Genomic DNA, 16,955 nt, shown 5'->3' on the forward strand with positions numbered 1-16,955 from the left:
ACGGTGACATTGAAGTAATGGAAAAACGGAAGTTGTGACTGCGCAGCTCATCGTATAGCCTTTTCCGGTTTATCTGATACACCATGGTAGGTGATACAAAATACCCAACGTAAATCGAGAAAAATCGCATTGAAATTACTTAAATTGTCATCATCTGTTCATAAACTGGAAAGGTTTAGACCTTGATGATTTTGTTTTGAACATTAAGAAGTGCATCTTACGATTTCTTGTCCAGAAATGGATTGCAACTCTCTTCCTTGGTTTCGACTTCTGCAGTTCATCCATGTGTTTTGTTGTGTTTAGAATCGGCGATTAGGATGTATAATGACCATGCCCTGATGTGTAATTGTTTTCATTTTTTCTCTGCTTTAGGGTTACCGTGGACGTAGAAAGTCGCTGAAGCGCGTGACAGCGCCTAAATCATGGATGCTGGACAAGCTTGGTGGCAACTTTGTAAGTATCTCTCTCTCTCTCTCTCTCTCTCTCTCTCTCTCTCTCTCTCTCTCTCTCTCTCTCTCTCTCTCTCTCTCTCTCTCACACACACACATCTCTCTCTCTCTCTCTCTCACACACACACACACACACACACACATATCGCTCTCTCTCTCACACACTCACTCACACACACACACGCGCGCACGCATATCTGGTGTAAAAGAAACTTGGTCTGAAGTTGCAAGGCAACATTAAAGCAACATTCAGAAGATGCTCATGCCGTGGATCTGACGGCTGCATTCTCTAACTCTTCGTGTAGGTTATTGCTAAAAATGTATGAACGTATCCCCCCCGTCCCTCCCCTAAAGCACACACACATTATATACAATTATCGGTCTTGTTTGACAGTCATTTTTGATAGGCTTATGGGAGCTTCAGCCTTCTCTGCAGTCGCTCTCCGTGCGTTCATCTAACCAACATGTACCATGTTGTTGCACACAATTCGTAGACGTGAATTGTATTCGGATCACTTGTGACACTTCCAGGCCCCCAAGCCCAGCTCCGGACCTCACAGGTCGCGAGAGAGCCTGCCCATGGCCATCTTGTTGCGTAACCGTTTGAAGTACGCCCTCACCTATGACGAGTGCAAGAAGATCGTCATGCAGCGCCTCATCAAAGTGGACGGCAAGGTGCGCACAGACAAGACATACCCCTGCGGTTTCCAGGGTAAGTTTGCGTGGTCGGAGAGCCACACATTTCGTTTGCATACTGTAGATAGAGTCCCGTGGAAGTTATGTCACATTCTGAAAAAAGAGTGAAAATGTTTTGATTCGCGGGGCTACATTTGGATGATTTGTTTTGTTGTGCGTGTCGGGCGTTGTCGGTGAATGTGGCAAACCCTATTGTCAGCTTCACCTAAGTTGTAGACCATAGATTGCAGTGCAGTGGGTTCAGTGTGAATTTGCACCACGCAAATGCTGGTTCAGTGGCTCTTATCGAAGCCATGAGCGCTGTGTTTGTTAGTGCTGTGGTCAAAAATGAGCCTACATCAACTCTTCCAGACGGTCGCTATTTGCACACATCTGTGGCTTCTGGCATCACCAAATGGAAGACACACTGTTCAGTTTAACTTGTTTGGCCGTGTTCCTTGTGATTTTCTTGTTGATCTGGCTTATGTTTTCTTTCGGTAGTTTGTGACTGGCGTAGACAGCAAAAGAGCAGAAGATTTTTGAGTCACTTGAGAAAAAGTGACTATGTAATCGGTCAGTGTTAGTCTGTCCGGCCGGCCGGCCGTCCGTAGACACCACCTTAACGTTGGACTTTTCTCGGAAACTATCAAAGCGATCGGGCTCATATTTTGTTTAGTCGTGACCTCCAATGACCTCTACACTTTAACGATGGTTTCGTTGACCTTTGACCTTTTTCAAGGTCACAGGTCAGCGTCAAAGGAAAAATTAGACATTTTATATCTTTTCTCGGAAACTATCAAAGCGATCGGGCTCATATTTTGTTTAGTCGTGACCTCCAATGACCTCTACACTTTAACGATGGTTTCGTTGACCTTTGACCTTTTTCAAGGTCAGCGTCAAAGGAAAAATTAGACATTTTATATCTTTGACAAAGTTCATCGGATGTGATTGAAACTTTGTAGGATTATTCTTTACATCAAAGTATTTACATCTGTAGCCTTTTACGAACGTTATCAGAAAAACAAGGGAGATAACTAGCCTTTTCTGTTCGGCAACACACAACTTAACGTTGGGCTTTTCTCGGAAACTATAAAAGTGACCGGGCTCAAATTTTATGTGAACGTGACTCATTGTGTTGTGAATAGCAATTTCTTCCTGTCCATCTGATGCCTCATATAATATTCAGAACTGCGAAAGTGACTCGATCGAGCGTTTGCTCTTCTTGTTTTGTTTCCATTTTGTTGTTGGTTATTGTGACAAGCACCTATTGTCACCTTCTTCTAAGCTGTATACTATATGTTGCAGTCTGGTGGGTTCAGTATGATTTTCCACCACAAGGATAAAATAAGGATACTGTCATTGTTAATCAGACTTGCGCTTATTCATATCCATGTAGATGTTTGCAAATGCTGGTACAGTGGCTCTTATCGAAGCCATGAGCGCTGTGTTTGTCAGTGCTGTGGTCAAAAATGAGCCAACATCAACTCTTCCAGACGGTCGCTATTTGCACACATCTGTGGCTTCTGGCATCACCAAATGGAAGACACACTGTTCAGTTTTACTTGTTAGGCTGCGTTTCTTGCGTTGGTAAATTTTGTTGATCTGGCTTACAGTTTCTGTCAGTAGTTTCACAAACCCTACTGTGGGTCTGTGTTCATGTGAAGATTTCTGGTTCTGTAGTGAAATCACAAGCGTTTGTTCTGTGTAACTCGTTAACGATTGATTATTAATACTTTTTACTGTATATTTGCGTTTAGTGCATGCTTCCTTTGGCTGAGCAGTGTTTACTTTAAATTTCGGCTTATTCTGTTCGATTTTGGTATTCACTTAAGAACTGGACAAGCTTTTCCTGAATGTATTTGGATTGACTGGCTGATCTACTATAGTTATCATTAAGGGCTATGACTGGTGCCTGGCACCCGAACATTGTCAATATTTGTCTTCAGACACAGTTAATGTTCATGGCATTTCTACACATCTCGCCCATGCGTTAATTTCCACGTCAGTCCTTGGAACACTGTTTCTATGTTCTCAGGCCTAATTCTTCGGTCACTGACACACTCCTTTGGTCTAACTCCTGGCTGGTTGACCGTCGAATAGTTTTGACATGTACTGATGTAGGAGGCTGGAGCTATTCTGAAGGAACAATATTTTTGTGGCCAGGAAATGTGAACTTATGAATAATATTCTTTTTAGTCCTAGTCCAACTGACCTTTTTTTCTGAGCATTGGAACAACACTGCTGTTCGTACAAATCCTTGAGAAACTGTCATGGCTCTCATCGAAGCCATGGTTTTATTGATTGATTGATACTGTGGTCAAAACTGAGCCAAGAAGAAATTCTTTCAGACGGTCGCTGGTTGCACTGTCTGTAGCCTCTGGCACTACCAAATGAGAGAGATAATTTGATGTGTTTTATGAGGGAAAAGTTTGTTTGTGATGGCATTTTCATTCAGAGTAGAATTAGGGATTTAGTTGTGGCCTTCTAAAGTGATCCTTCTAAACCCAATATGGGATTCGAGCATACTGTGGCAGGGTTTAGCCTGGAAAAAAAGACTATGGGACCCCTCAACCAAATTCTCATGGGACATTACATAGTCGAAGGCAAAACACACAAAGCAGGCTAGGCGGTCCAAAAATGCATTTGTCGAAAGATGCAAAATAGTGCTGTTTAGTGCCATATGAGAATTTGCCAGTGTATCCGGTTAGTGTGTTTGTCTGTGTTTCGATCGATCTCGCTTCTGTTCAGTTTCCACAGAGGTAATCGCGCAAGCACAGATAGTTTGCAGAATTGGTTGAATACTAATGAATTACATTTTAAAAGCAAATCACATTGCAGTTTACAAACTCACAAGTTGCTCGGCTTGGCGCATGTTTTTGCCTAGCTGATTCCGAACATTGTACTCCAGTGAAAAGTGATGATGGGGTGGCGCAGTGGTACGTAATCTCAGTGCGCCCTTTGACGCACTGAAGGCAATTCCAATGGGACATTTTGAGATGTTATGCGCCAAGGCGCACTAGTAAATGAAACGCTGGTGTGGTTTAGGTATGAGTTCTTGTGAAACTCTTTGGAATGGCTCTCATCGAAGCCATGGTTTTATTGATTGATTGATGCTGTGGTCAAAACTGAGCCAAGAAGAAATTCTTTCAGACGGTCGCTGGTTGCATTGTCTGTAGCCTCTGGCACTACCAAATGAGGGAGACAATCTGATAAATGTTCAGAAAGAAGTGTTGGTTGATGACAGCGCTTCCATAGAGAATAAAATTGGGGATTTGGTTGTTTCTTTAACAGTTATCCTTGTGGGATTTGGGTATACGGTGGTTTAGGTAAGAGTCCTTGTGAAACTCTGTTGTGGCTCTCATCGAAGCCACGGTTTTATTGGTTGATTCTGTGGTCAAAACTGAGCCGAGAATAAACTCTTGCAGACGGTCGCTGGTAGCACTGCCAGTAGCTTCCGGCATCACCAAATGTGAGGACATTTGTTGCATAAAATTAAGTGATTTATGTTCTTTCGTTTGGCCATTTTCCTAAAAATGGCTTTGCGAGTCATGCAGACCTGCCTACCCTTACGATTTGGGCGTAATTTACAATTTTTATTCCAAACTACACCACTACGTTTTCCGCGATGGAAATACGATTTTCAAGAAACCGAAAGTACGATTTTTTTGATAAAAAGAACCCTAGACAAAGATCATGATATGCGTTACTTGGGGGAAAATTATGCAGTGACTTAATACGAAGCGGCAAAGTCCGAAAGTAAATGGAATCGGCTAAATTCCGGTGCGAGCACCTGTCTGCATAAATTAGGAATCTTTGCAGAGAAACCAAGCATCACTCATTACAACCAAATCCTTATAAACAAACTAAAATCATATGCAACATAGGTACGGGATATGTAATAGTGATACAAAAATGACAAAACAATGATTGAAAAGACAAAGATGAAAAAGACAAAGATGAGTTTGTGAGAATCGATTTCTCTTGACGATACATGAAAACCGGTCAAGGTCAAAGTGACGCTTTGGTCAGTTCGAAGCATTATCGTATTATACAATAATATGCAGCCATCCAGCCTAATCAGTGACTTCTATGCAAACCTAAATATAATTAGGACAATATCAAAGATAAAAGGGACGGCAAGGTGCGCGCGCATCATCGTATCGTCTGCTGTGGGGTGGGTGATCCCGTTTGTACTGTACACAAGGCTGTTTCGCTATGCAATGATTATTAGAGTTCAGGGTAGCGAAGTGCACTTGGCCACATCTTTATTTGGGTTCTCCTTTTAGTCACACCCACCGATGACCGTTACTTTTAGCAACGAAAAACTACTCTTTCTACCACCGGATTACTATTTTTGGCTGGGCTCATTACTCCTTGTAATTTTTGGGGTAGGCAGGTCTGGTCATGTGGTTTAGTCCTTACATTACGTGTGACTCGCAGGTTTAGTCGTTAAAATGCATGTTGACGGATCAACTTTTTGTGTAATTTGATTCCTGATTTTGGTGTATATGTTTGCTAATGACGGGCTTTCTGTTTCAGATGTGATCACCATTGATAGAACAAATGAGTTCTTCCGCATCTTGTACGACGTCAAGGGACGATTCGTTGTGCACCGCATCAAGGCTGAGGAGGCCAAGGTGAGGAGATGATCTTGATGTTAGTGTTATGCTATTAGTAGTTACTCTTCTCCAACATCCAGGAGACTCAGCTTGCATGATTTCCAGCCAATTAAAAGCCACATGCGCCTGTGTAAATAAAAATAAAAAAATAAAAATAATGAATAGATCAACCGATAAAGCCTAAAAAAAATTCCCTTGTCATCGGAAAAAAACTAATGTGTTTGACTTTTTCAAGCCTTTAAAGTGAAAGTGTGTGTTTCAGTACAAACTGTGCAGAGTGCTGCGTGTGTCTGTGGGCCCCAAGGGTGTTCCTTTCATCGTGACGGGGGATGGCCGCACTATCCGCTACCCCGACCCTCTTGTCAAGGTCAACGACACCATCGTTCTCGACATCGCCACAGGAAAAATGAAGGACTTCATCAAGTTTGACTCTGGTGAGATTTGAAATGTTAGTGTAAATGTGGGTGGTTGGTGCAAACAAGCATTTGATTTGGTGGTTGTCAGAAACTATGATGATACTTTTTTTATACGTTCTTGAGAGGTGCTTCATCTCGCTGAGAGCTACCTTCCTTGGACTGAGTTTCTGACAAACCTAAACCAGAACATTCGGATAATCCATATGCACTCGTGGCACAAGGCAGGCAGGCATGGATACAGTTTTCGGTTTTTAGAACAGTCCATTTTTGTCACTACTTATTTTAACTAGGACTGTTGTTTCTTTGTTTTAAAGTAGTAATGGGTGCTGCATCATTACATGCAAATATTTTTGGTACATGTAACAGATATGGGACTGGTCCGATTTTTATCGGAATTCCGATATTTTCCTTAGCTCACAGACCATTCTTGAGATCGATGCAAATTCGTTGAGAAAAAAGGGGGGAGGGGGGTGGTGGTATGAACCGTTCAGCTGAAGCTGTCTGCGTCTGAAGTCAGTGCATTCGCACCCCAGCACTCGCGTGAACCCATAGGTGGTGGTATGAACCGTTCAGCTGAAGCTGTCTGCGTCTGAAGTCAGTGCATTCGCACCCCAGCACTCGCGTGAACCCATAGTAGTATCATGGGTCGCGTTTGATTGGCTGTCGATCTCCGACGATTATCGCCGGGGCTTAATTATTCACCGATGGCGGTTTGTGGGTTGTTTTGATTGGCTGCCGATCTCCAAACGCCGAAGGTGAAAAAGGTAGCATCATGGCGTCTGGATTCCGTATTGTTTTGTCGGCTGTGGAAGCTCTTACGATCGACCACCAAAGTGTGAAAAACAAGTGGAAAGCCAACTGGCTGTCAGAAGAAGTGACTGTCACTATCAACAAGAAAGAAAGGCGCCAGCTCATTGGCGACAGTATCGCCAAGATATCCATTCCCGGTCAGGCCGTGTGCACGTGGTGCGACAACGGCCACTGCTTGGTGAAATACGGACTTGGTGTAGCATCTATGCATGGGGCAAGCTAGGAAAAGATAACTCTCGCTGCAAACCACGCCCACTCAAAAATCCGGTCGGCGATTTGGCTCCGGACCCCAGGGTCAGGTTACGGCAAAGTACGTCGATTTGAGTGGTTGGTTGTGGACGATACTGACCGGTACCACTAGCAGATACATAGGGCTAGAGGTGCATCGACTTTTTTTTCGCCAGGTCGCGAGAATTCTATAAAATAAATGCAAACGAACTTTTGTCATTTTTTGAGTCACTTGAGAAAAAGTGACTCTATGTAATCGGTCAGTGTTAGTCTGTCCGGCCGGCCGGCCGGCCGTCCGTAGACACCACCTTAACGTTGGACTTTTCTCGGAAACTATCAAAGCGATCGGGCTCATATTTTGTTTAGTCGTGACCTCCAATGACCTCTACACTTTAACGATGGTTTCGTTGACCTTTGACCTTTTTCAAGGTCACAGGTCAGCGTCAAAGGAAAAATTAGACATTTTATATCTTTGACAAAGTTCATCGGATGTGATTGAAACTTTGTAGGATTATTCTTTACATCAAAGTATTTACATCTGCAGCCTTTTACGAACGTTATCAGAAAAACAAGGGAGATAACTAGCCTTTTCTGTTCGGCAACACACAACTTAACGTTGGGCTTTTCTCGGAAACTATAAAAGTGACCGGGCTCAAATTTTATGTGAACGTGACTCATTGTGTTGTGAATAGCAATTTCTTCCTGTCCATCTGATGCCTCATATAATATTCAGAACTGCGAAAGTGACTCGATCGAGCGTTTGCTCTTCTTGTTTCTTTTTGCGATAGGGCGAGTGCACCACCGAAATTAGTTGATGAGAACGTAGTCGGGTGTTTCATCTTTCATTAGCAACTGAAAAAATAAGGGGAAAGTTTTGTGTGTGTGTGTGATTGTTATAAATCACACTTTTGTTTAAAATGCTAAAACATATTATTCTTGTGGGTTTTATAGCTTTTTAAAAAGGCATGATCTCATTTTTTGCTATCAGGAGAGGCCCCAAAATGGCCTTTATAATTCTAACATTCATTTTCCGAAGCCCCCCTGAACCCCCTACCGGGGCGTTGCCCCTGGACCCCGGCTCACTTTCCTACTTTTTGAACATTTGCTGGTCTCATGTCTGATGTAAGTGTGATCCAAGCTGCATTACTCTGATGAAACTCAACCCACAACAGTCGCCATGATTGTTTTCATCAGTGGGTTTGTTTGGTCCCCCTAGGAATTTATCATGAACCGGTGTGGTTAGGCCTAATAATTTAAGTGCAGGTTCCCCGACCATTCTTATTTTATCCAACTGGACCAAGAACTTTTTTCTTAATTTGAAACTTTGAAAAATCGTAGCACAGGTAGGCAGTAGAAATGAAAACAGATGTGTCGTAGGTAGCATTTTGTATAGTGGGAGTTTTGGGGATCTGCATATGGGTTGGAATGTTGCAAGTTCTGCCTAAATTACTTTTTTGTTGTCAGAAACAATGATGATATTTTTTTATTATATATCTTGAGAGGTGCTTCATCTCGCTGAGAGCTACCTTCCTTGGACTGAGTTTCTGACAAACTTAAAACAGAACATTTTGGATAGTGCAAATGCACTCATGGCTAAGGAAGGCATGGATAAAAAAAAATTAATTTAGAACGGTCCATTTTTGGCACTACTTATTTTACTCTGAACTATTGTTTCTAAAGCAGTAATGGGTAGTGCATCTGTACATGCAAATTTTGTTGGTAAGGCCTAAAAAAAAAATAGGTGTGGTTACGGTAACCCGACCTACCCTATTTTTAGGGGCCGACCCTATAACTTTTTATTACATTTGTCAAAAAAAGAAAAAAAACGAGTGCAGAAAACGCAATGAAAGCGACAGCGCTCGAGTCGCACACTTATTTCCCTGTCAAGTAGGTTTAATTTGTACACATTAGAAAAAAAAGTTTTAAAAAAAAGTGATTGCCTACCTTCCTACCCTATTTTTTGGGGGCTATGTTACCTTAACCACACCTATTTTTTTTTTGGCCTAAGTGCGGTGGTGTGATGATCAACCCACAACAGCCTACATGATTGTGTTTCCATCAGTGGGTTTGTTTGGTCCCCCTTGGAATTTATCATGAACCGGTGTGGTTAGGCCTTGTATTTTTTTTTATAGTTACCGGTTCCCCTGCCAACCTTATTTTCTCCTCCCGAACCAAGACATTTTTGACTCACATGCGAAGCAAAAGTGAGTCTATGTACTCACCCGAGCCGTCCGTCCGGACGTCCGTCCGGAAAACTTTAACGTTGGATATTTCTTGGACACTATTCAGTCTATCAGTACCAAATTTGGCAAGATGGTGTATGATGACAAGGCCCCAAAAAACATACATAGCATCTTGACCTTGCTTCAAGGTCAAGGTCGCAGGGGCCATAAATGTTGCCTAAAAAACAGCTATTTTTCCCATTTTCTCTGAAGTTTTTGAGATTCAATACCTCACCTATATATGATATATAGGGCAAAGTAAGCCCCATCTTTTGATACCAGTTTGGTTTACCTTGCTTCAAGGTCAAGGTCACAGCTCTTCAAAGTTGGATTGTATACATATTTTGAAGTGACCTTGACCCTGAACTCTGGAAGGTAACTGTTTCAAACTTAAAAATTAGGTGGGGCACATGTTATGCTTTCATCATGAGACACATTTGGTCACATATAGTCAAGGTCACTTTGACCCTTATGAAATGTGACCAAAATAAGGTAGTGAACCACTAAAAGTGACCATATCTCATGGTAGAAAGAGCCAATAAGCACCATTGTACTTCCAATGTCTTGAATTAACAGCTTTGTGTTGCATGACCTTGGATGACCTTGACCCATGTATTTTGGTAGGAAAAATGTGTAAAGCATGTGAGTCGTATGGGCTTTGCCCTTCTTGTTTCTGTCAATTTGAAACTTTGAAAAATCATAGCAAAGTAACCTGTGCAAGTTTTTCGAAATTATAAATGCTGAAACCTCACGCGAAGCCAGTAGAAATGAAAACAGATATGTGTCGTAGGTAGTATTTTGTATAACGGGAGTTTTGGGGATCTGCATATTGTTTGGAATGTTGCAAGTTCTGTCAAAATTACTTTTTTGTTGTCGGAAACAATGATGATATTTTTTTAATATATATCTTGAGAGGTGCTTCATCTCGCTGAGAGCTACCTTCCTTGGACTGAGTTTCTGACAAACCTAAACCAGAGTATTTTGGATAGTGCAAATGCACTCATGGCTAAGGAAGGCATGGATAAAAAAATTAATTTAGAACGGTCCATTTTTGGCACTACTTATTGTACTCTGAACTATTGTTTCTAAAGCAGTAATGGGTAGTGCATCTGTACATGCAAATTTTGTTGGTAAGTGCGGTGGTGTGATGATCAACCCACAACAGCCTACATGATTGTGTTTCCATCAGTGGGGTTGTTTGGTCCCCCTAGGAATTTATCATGAACTGTTGTAGTTAGGCCTTGTATTTTTTTTATAGTTACCGGTTCCCCTGCCAACCTTATTTTCTCCTCCCGAACCAAGACATTTTTTCTGTCAATTTGAAACTTTGAAAAATCATAGCAAAGTAACCTGTGCAAGTTTTTCGAAATTATAAATGCTGAAACCTCACGCGAAGCCAGTAGAAATGAAAACAGATATGTGTCGTAGGTAGTATTTTGTATAAGGCCAAAAAAAAAAAATTGTCTGTTTAGGGTAACCCGACCGACCCTATCGATTTGGCGCCGACCCAAAAACTTTTTTTTTGATTTCAAAAAAAAAAAAGAGGTAAAAATGCTAAAAAAAAGACATTTGGCGTTTCTTTCTCTCCCTTTCTCTCTGTTTTATTTATACGTTAGTTTTGAAACATGTATTCATCAAATATAAGAAGTGAATGTTCAGCCAACATAGCATTTACACACAAAAAACCAAAAAAAAACAAAAAAAAAATACCTACCTACCGACCCTACTTTTTTTGGTCATGTTACCCAAACAGACAATTTTTTTTTTGGCCTAACGGGAGTTTTGGGGATCTGCATATTGTTTGGAATGTTGCAAGTTCTGTCTAAATTACTTTTTTGTTGTCGGAAACAATGATGATATTTTTTTAATATATATCTTGAGAGGTGCTTCATCTCGCTGAGAGCTACCTTCCTTGGACTGAGTTTCTGACAAACCTAAACCAGAGTATTTTGGATAGTGAAAATGCACTCGTGGCAGCGGAAGGCATGGAAACATTGTTACTGTTTTAAGAACGGTCCATTTTTGACACTGCTTATTTTGCCTGGGACTATTTATTTGCTTTAGAGTAGTGAGGGGTGCTGCATCAGTACGGTACATGCACATTTTGTTGGCAAGTGTGGTGGTGTGAGCCCCTCATCACAAGTTGCGTTACTCTGACGAAACTCAACCCACATCACCCCCCGCGGGTTAGGGGGAAGAATTTACCCGATGCTCCCCAGCATTTCGTAAGAGGCGACTAACGGATTCTATTTTTACCCTTGTTAAGTGTTTCTTGTACAGAATATAGTCAATTTTTGTAAAGATTTTACTCAAGCCGTATGTAAGAAATGTTAAGTCCTTTGTACTGGAAACTTGCATTCTCCCACAGTGATGTACATTTTTCTAGCAGCCTTTAGGACAATTGTCCTGAAGACTGAAAATCAATAGGACACAGTGTCCTGAGATTGCAATTTCAATAGGACAAAAACACGACTCGTAAAACCGCATTTAAAAAGATTTTTCAGTTTAAATTCTTCGACCTTCCGCGACTGTCACCATCACTCTCCACTTCGACGAGTTCGTTCTCGGTTGACGTTGTTGTTGGTTCAGCTGAAGCCACAGTGGCTGGCGAACGCAGCATGGACATCAATTATGTCGGCTGATTTTTATCTGCTTTGAGCTTTTTTTTCGGACCCATGTCGTTTCTCTTTCGTTTAATTTTTGTTTGAACGCACAACGGTTTTTCCGGATATTATGACGAAAAGTAATGCCTTGCGCATGTGGGAACATGCACGGGTGGTTCCCATTGGTTTAAACGATTTATTGCTGAGCCAATGAATGCACTCGAGGCACCATATGGGTTCGGTTTTCTTTTTTTCTTCTTGATCCAACTTGAGGATAAATTAATTCAAAGAATCAGATCCCATATGGTGCCTCGTTCACTCAACAAACTGGTCACACGCAGTGCATACTTTCGCTTGGCAAAACCGAAACCAGCTTTCCTCACGCAGTGTTTACTTTCGCTTGGCAAAACTAAAACAAGCTTTCCTCTTGAAAATTGAACAGTCCGCATGTCCGCTTCACTGTCAAAAAACGATCGGACCCTTGACCACTTCTTCTGTAGGTTAATCGGACCTGTGTCCTGCTGGGGTTAAAGCTATAGGTCCTGGGGAAATTGGATCGGTCAGAGACCGGAGACCGACTAAAATGTACATCACTGCTCCCAGTAAGGTAATACATTGTACTACGTTGCAAGCCCCTGGAGCAAATTTTTGATCAGTGCTTTTGTGAACAAGAAACAATTGACAAGTGGCTCTATCCCATCTCCCCCCTTTCCCCGTCGCGATATAACCTTCGTGGTTGAAAACGACGTTAAACACCAAATAAAGAAAGAACTCAACCCACATCACCCTACATGATAGTGTTTCCATCAGTGGGTTTGGTTGGTCCCCCTAGGAATTTATCATGAACCGTTGTAATTAGGCCATTTAATTTTTTCTATAGTTGCCCGCTCTCCGACCGACTTTATTTTTTCCTCCCAAAACCAAGAACTTTTTTCTGTCAATTTGAAACTTTTAAAAAATCATAGCAAGGTAACTTCTGCAAGTTTTTTGAAATTATAAATGTTCAATCCTCACAAGGAAGCCAGGAGAAATGAAACGGAAATGTGTCGTAGGTAACATTTTGTATAGCGGGAGTTTTTGGGATCTGCATACGAGTTCGAATGTTGCAAGTTCTGCCTAAAATGACTTTTTTGTTGTCAGAAACAATGATGATATTTTATTTTAATATATCTTGAGAGGTGCTTCATCTCGCTGAGAGCTACCTTCCTTGGACTGAGTTTCTGACCAGACCGGCACGGTTGGCCTAGTGGTAAGGCATCCGCCCCGTGATCGGGAGGTCGTGGGTTCAAACCCCGGCCGGGTCATACCTAAGACTTTAAAATTGGCAATCTAGTGGCTGCTCCGCCTGGCATCTGGCATTATGGGGTTAGTGCTAGGACTGGTTGGTCCGGTGTCAGAATAATGTGACTGGGTGAGACATGAAGCCTGTGCTGCGACTTCTGTCTTGTGTGTGGCGCACGTTATATGGCAAAGCAGCACCACCCTGGTATGGCCCTTCGTGGTCGGCTGGGCGTTAAACAAAGTTTCTGACCAACCTAAACCAGAACATTCGGTTAGTGCATATGCACTCATGGCACAGGAAGGCATAGAAACGGTTACTGTGTTTAGAACGGTCCATTTTTGAAACTACTTTCCATCTGGGTTTGTTTGGTCCCGAAGAAATCTATCATGAACCGTTGTGATTGGGCCTTATAACTTTTTTTTAATAGTTGCTGGTTCCCCGACCGACCTTATTTTTTTCTCCCGAACCAAGCACTGTTTTCCTGTCAAAAAAGTAACTTGTGCAGGTTTTTCAAATTTATAAATACTCAATCTTTGCAGGCAGCCAGTAGAAATGGAAACGGATATATATGCGACATAGGTAGCATTGTGAATAGCAGGTATTTTGGGTATCTGCATATGGGAGCTCGAGCGGGCGATATGGGGCACTCTTACCTGCACGGTTGGCCTAGTGGTAAGGCGTCCGCCCCGTGATCGGGAGGTCGTGGGTTCGAACCCCGGCCGGGTCATACCTAAGACTTTAAAATTGGCAATCTAGTGGCTGCTCCGCCTGGTGTCTTCGAACCCCGGCCGGGTCATACCTAAGACTTTAAAATTGGCAATCTGGTGGCTGCTCCGCCTGGCGTCTGGCATTATGGGGTTAGTGCTAGGACTGGTTGGTCCGGTGTCAGAATAATGTGACTGGGTGAGACATGAAGCCTGTGCTGCGACTTCTGTCTTGTGTGTGGCACACGTTATATGTCAAAGCAGCACCGCCCTGATATGGCGCTTCGTGGTCGGCTGGGCGTTAAGCAAACAAAATAAAAGTGGCACTCTTGGAGGAAAAGGGTTAACTGTGATATTGTTTTGTGCAGGTAACCTGGTAATGGTGACTGGCGGCCACAACTTGGGGCGAGTGGGCACCATCACCCACCGTGAGAAGCATCCCGGTAGCTTCGACATCGTTCACATCAAGGACACCCTGGGACACAGCTTCGCCACTCGGTTAGTATTGGCTCTTGTTCACATATCTTAGAACCCTTGTATGGGTGGTTTGTTGTCCACTGTGTGGTATTTGTTGAGCGTGATTGTGTGCATGTAGCTATGCTGGAACCCATAATACCAGCACACAGTTGCTTGAAGAACATTGTCACCCAGGAAGTGTTCTGGAAGAGGGTTTGGCATGGTACATCTTCGCAAACAATGATAATCGCTTAAGGAGAAGGCAGAAACTGGTGTTCAGAAGTAAAAAAAATAAAACAAATTTCAGGGGCACTTCTCCCTTGGACCCCTGGCAAACTGTCGGGGAAAAGTTCTTTTAGCTCAGTATCATGCCTAGAGTGTTCATACCCTATTTATCATATGTGTTAAACAGTGTAGGTTCTGTGATTATATGGATCCATGAGTTAAGGACTGGTTAAAGTTGTTTGCCACTGGTTTGAAAATATCTTTACAAAGGTTTTATTTTTGCTTGCAGTCTGTCCTACGTGTTTGTGATCGGCAAGGGTTCCAAGCAATGGATTTCACTTCCCAAGGGCAAGGGTGTTCGTCTGACCATCGCCGAGGAGCGCGACAGAAGGCTGGCAGCTAAGACCCAGTAAAACAGCCTACAGATCCAGCAAAATACATGAACTGAATTTACCGGACTTTCCGTTTGAGTAAAGTGAAAATAAACAACTGGGGAAATAAATTAATTCTTGTTTTTGGTGTGTCAATATTTCAGTGTGCGTTGAGCGTGTGTTGAATTGTGAATTGAGTATTGTTTCTTACTTGTGATGGTTTTTTGCTACCCTGTATGGAAGACATTCCTTTACGCTTCACAATCACACTTAATTCAAATCCAAAACTATATAGACTGCTATCATTCCAAAATCAAGAATCAACATGGGTGCAACTCTGCCGGCTACACGCTGGCAGCCGGTTTTCGACTCGCATGCGAAGCAAAAGTGAGTCTATGTACTCACCCGAGTCGGCCGGCCGGAAAACTTTAACGTTGGATATTTCTTGGACACTATTCAGTCTATCAGTACCAAATTTGGCAAGATGGTGTATGATAAGGCCCCAAAAAACATACATAGCATCTTGACCTTGCTTCAAGGTCAAGGTCGCAGGGGCCATAAATGTTGTCTAAAAAACAGCTATTTTTCCCATTTTCTCTGAAGTTTTTGAGATTGAATACCTCACCTATATATGATATATAGGGCAAAGTAAGCCCCATCTTTTGATACCAGTTTGGTTTACCTTGCTTCAAGGTCAAGGTCACAGGAGCTCTTCAAAGTTGGATTGTATACATATTTTGAAGTGACCTTGACCCTGAACTATGGAAGATAACTGTTTCAAACTTTAAAATTATGTGGGGCACATGTTATGCTTTCATCATGAGACACATTTGGTCACATATGGTCAAGGTCACTTTGACCCTTATGAAATGTGACCAAAATAAGGTAGTGAACCACTAAAAGTGACCATATCTCATGGTGGAAAGAGCCAATAAGCACCATTGTACTTCCTATGTCTTGAATTAACAGCTTTGTGTTGCATGACCTTGGGTCAAGGTCACATGTATTTTGGTAGGAAAAATGTGTAAAGCAGTTAATAGTGTATGATGTCATTGCCATTGCTAGGTTTAGTTATTTGACCTTGACCCTGAAGGTCAAGGTCATGTCAAGGTCAAGCATGTGAGTCGTATGGGCTTTGCCCTTCTTGTTTGTTTCATCGGCTGCCGATGTTTTTGTTCCAGGAGAGTTTTTTTTTGGCATTTTAAATACTAAAAAAGCTGGACCCCAACTTTTGCCGGTTTTTGGAATTTTCCAGGTTGCACCCATGAATCAACAAACGGGAAAGAAGAGTTAGTGGAATAATTAATCGGACAAAAAAGAACATTCAGTAGTAACTCAACCTGATGAATCATGATCTTTCCACTGGATGGAAAAAACACGATGAACCGGGCAGACCGGTGCACATCTACGGTTTCTCCGTAATTTCTTCGATTTTTATATACAGAATACGGTGCTACGGATTTTTAATTTAAATTCCGAAATTCTGATGTTTTACTTTAAAAAAAAAATGTTCTGTACTTTTTTTCTCTAAGATGTTTTGACCAATTAGTTGGCCCTTGCGCTGAAGACATTTTCTGATTTACCGGAAGCGCGCGTGTTCTCAGCATTGAGTCTTTGGACTTGGTTCGTCCAGCGTCTGCGTGGCAACTTGTGATTGAAGTGAAACATGGAAAAGAAAAATGTCTTGAACTGTCGTTACAGCTTACTACTGAAACATTTTAAAAACTACTGAAATTTGGTTTGTTTACTACTGATGAGCGTTTCGAGTGTGCACAGGTCTGACCGGGTGCAATTTCTTAAATCTTACTCAAGCTCTTGGTTCTTTTTCTGTTCATCTCATTTATTTGTTTGTCCTCTTCGAAGATCTCTAGGCCAAAACACTTCATGTATCATTA

The 16,955-nt window shown here is 42.1% G+C and overlaps 1 protein-coding gene and 5 non-coding genes across 6 annotated transcripts; all 6 read left to right on the forward strand.

The window, feature by feature from the left end:
* The first annotated feature begins 10 nt into the window (after positions 1-10).
* LOC138962804 (small ribosomal subunit protein eS4-like) lies at positions 11-15,195 on the forward strand. Its single transcript, XM_070334765.1, has 7 exons — positions 11-86; positions 373-453; positions 981-1,161; positions 5,664-5,761; positions 6,006-6,177; positions 14,377-14,506; positions 14,979-15,195. Exons 1-7 carry the CDS (start codon positions 84-86, stop codon positions 15,100-15,102), a joined length of 789 nt encoding a protein of 262 aa, XP_070190866.1. The 5' UTR covers positions 11-83; the 3' UTR covers positions 15,103-15,195.
* Positions 1,420-1,554, forward strand: LOC138963323 (small nucleolar RNA SNORA16B/SNORA16A family). Its single transcript, XR_011454788.1, has one exon. It is a non-coding gene; the product is annotated as a small nucleolar RNA SNORA16B/SNORA16A family (small nucleolar RNA).
* LOC138963324 (small nucleolar RNA SNORA16B/SNORA16A family) lies at positions 2,541-2,675 on the forward strand. The gene has a single exon (XR_011454789.1). It is a non-coding gene; the product is annotated as a small nucleolar RNA SNORA16B/SNORA16A family (small nucleolar RNA).
* Positions 3,394-3,529, forward strand: LOC138963326 (small nucleolar RNA SNORA16B/SNORA16A family). The gene has a single exon (XR_011454791.1). It is a non-coding gene; the product is annotated as a small nucleolar RNA SNORA16B/SNORA16A family (small nucleolar RNA).
* On the forward strand, positions 4,196-4,331 carry LOC138963327 (small nucleolar RNA SNORA16B/SNORA16A family). The gene has a single exon (XR_011454792.1). It is a non-coding gene; the product is annotated as a small nucleolar RNA SNORA16B/SNORA16A family (small nucleolar RNA).
* On the forward strand, positions 4,475-4,605 carry LOC138963325 (small nucleolar RNA SNORA16B/SNORA16A family). The gene has a single exon (XR_011454790.1). It is a non-coding gene; the product is annotated as a small nucleolar RNA SNORA16B/SNORA16A family (small nucleolar RNA).
* Positions 15,196-16,955: the final 1,760 nt, after the last annotated feature.

The sequence above is a fragment of the Littorina saxatilis genome, linkage group LG3 (genome assembly GCF_037325665.1).
Source record: "Littorina saxatilis isolate snail1 linkage group LG3, US_GU_Lsax_2.0, whole genome shotgun sequence".
NCBI classification, from domain to species: domain Eukaryota; kingdom Metazoa; phylum Mollusca; class Gastropoda; order Littorinimorpha; family Littorinidae; genus Littorina; species Littorina saxatilis.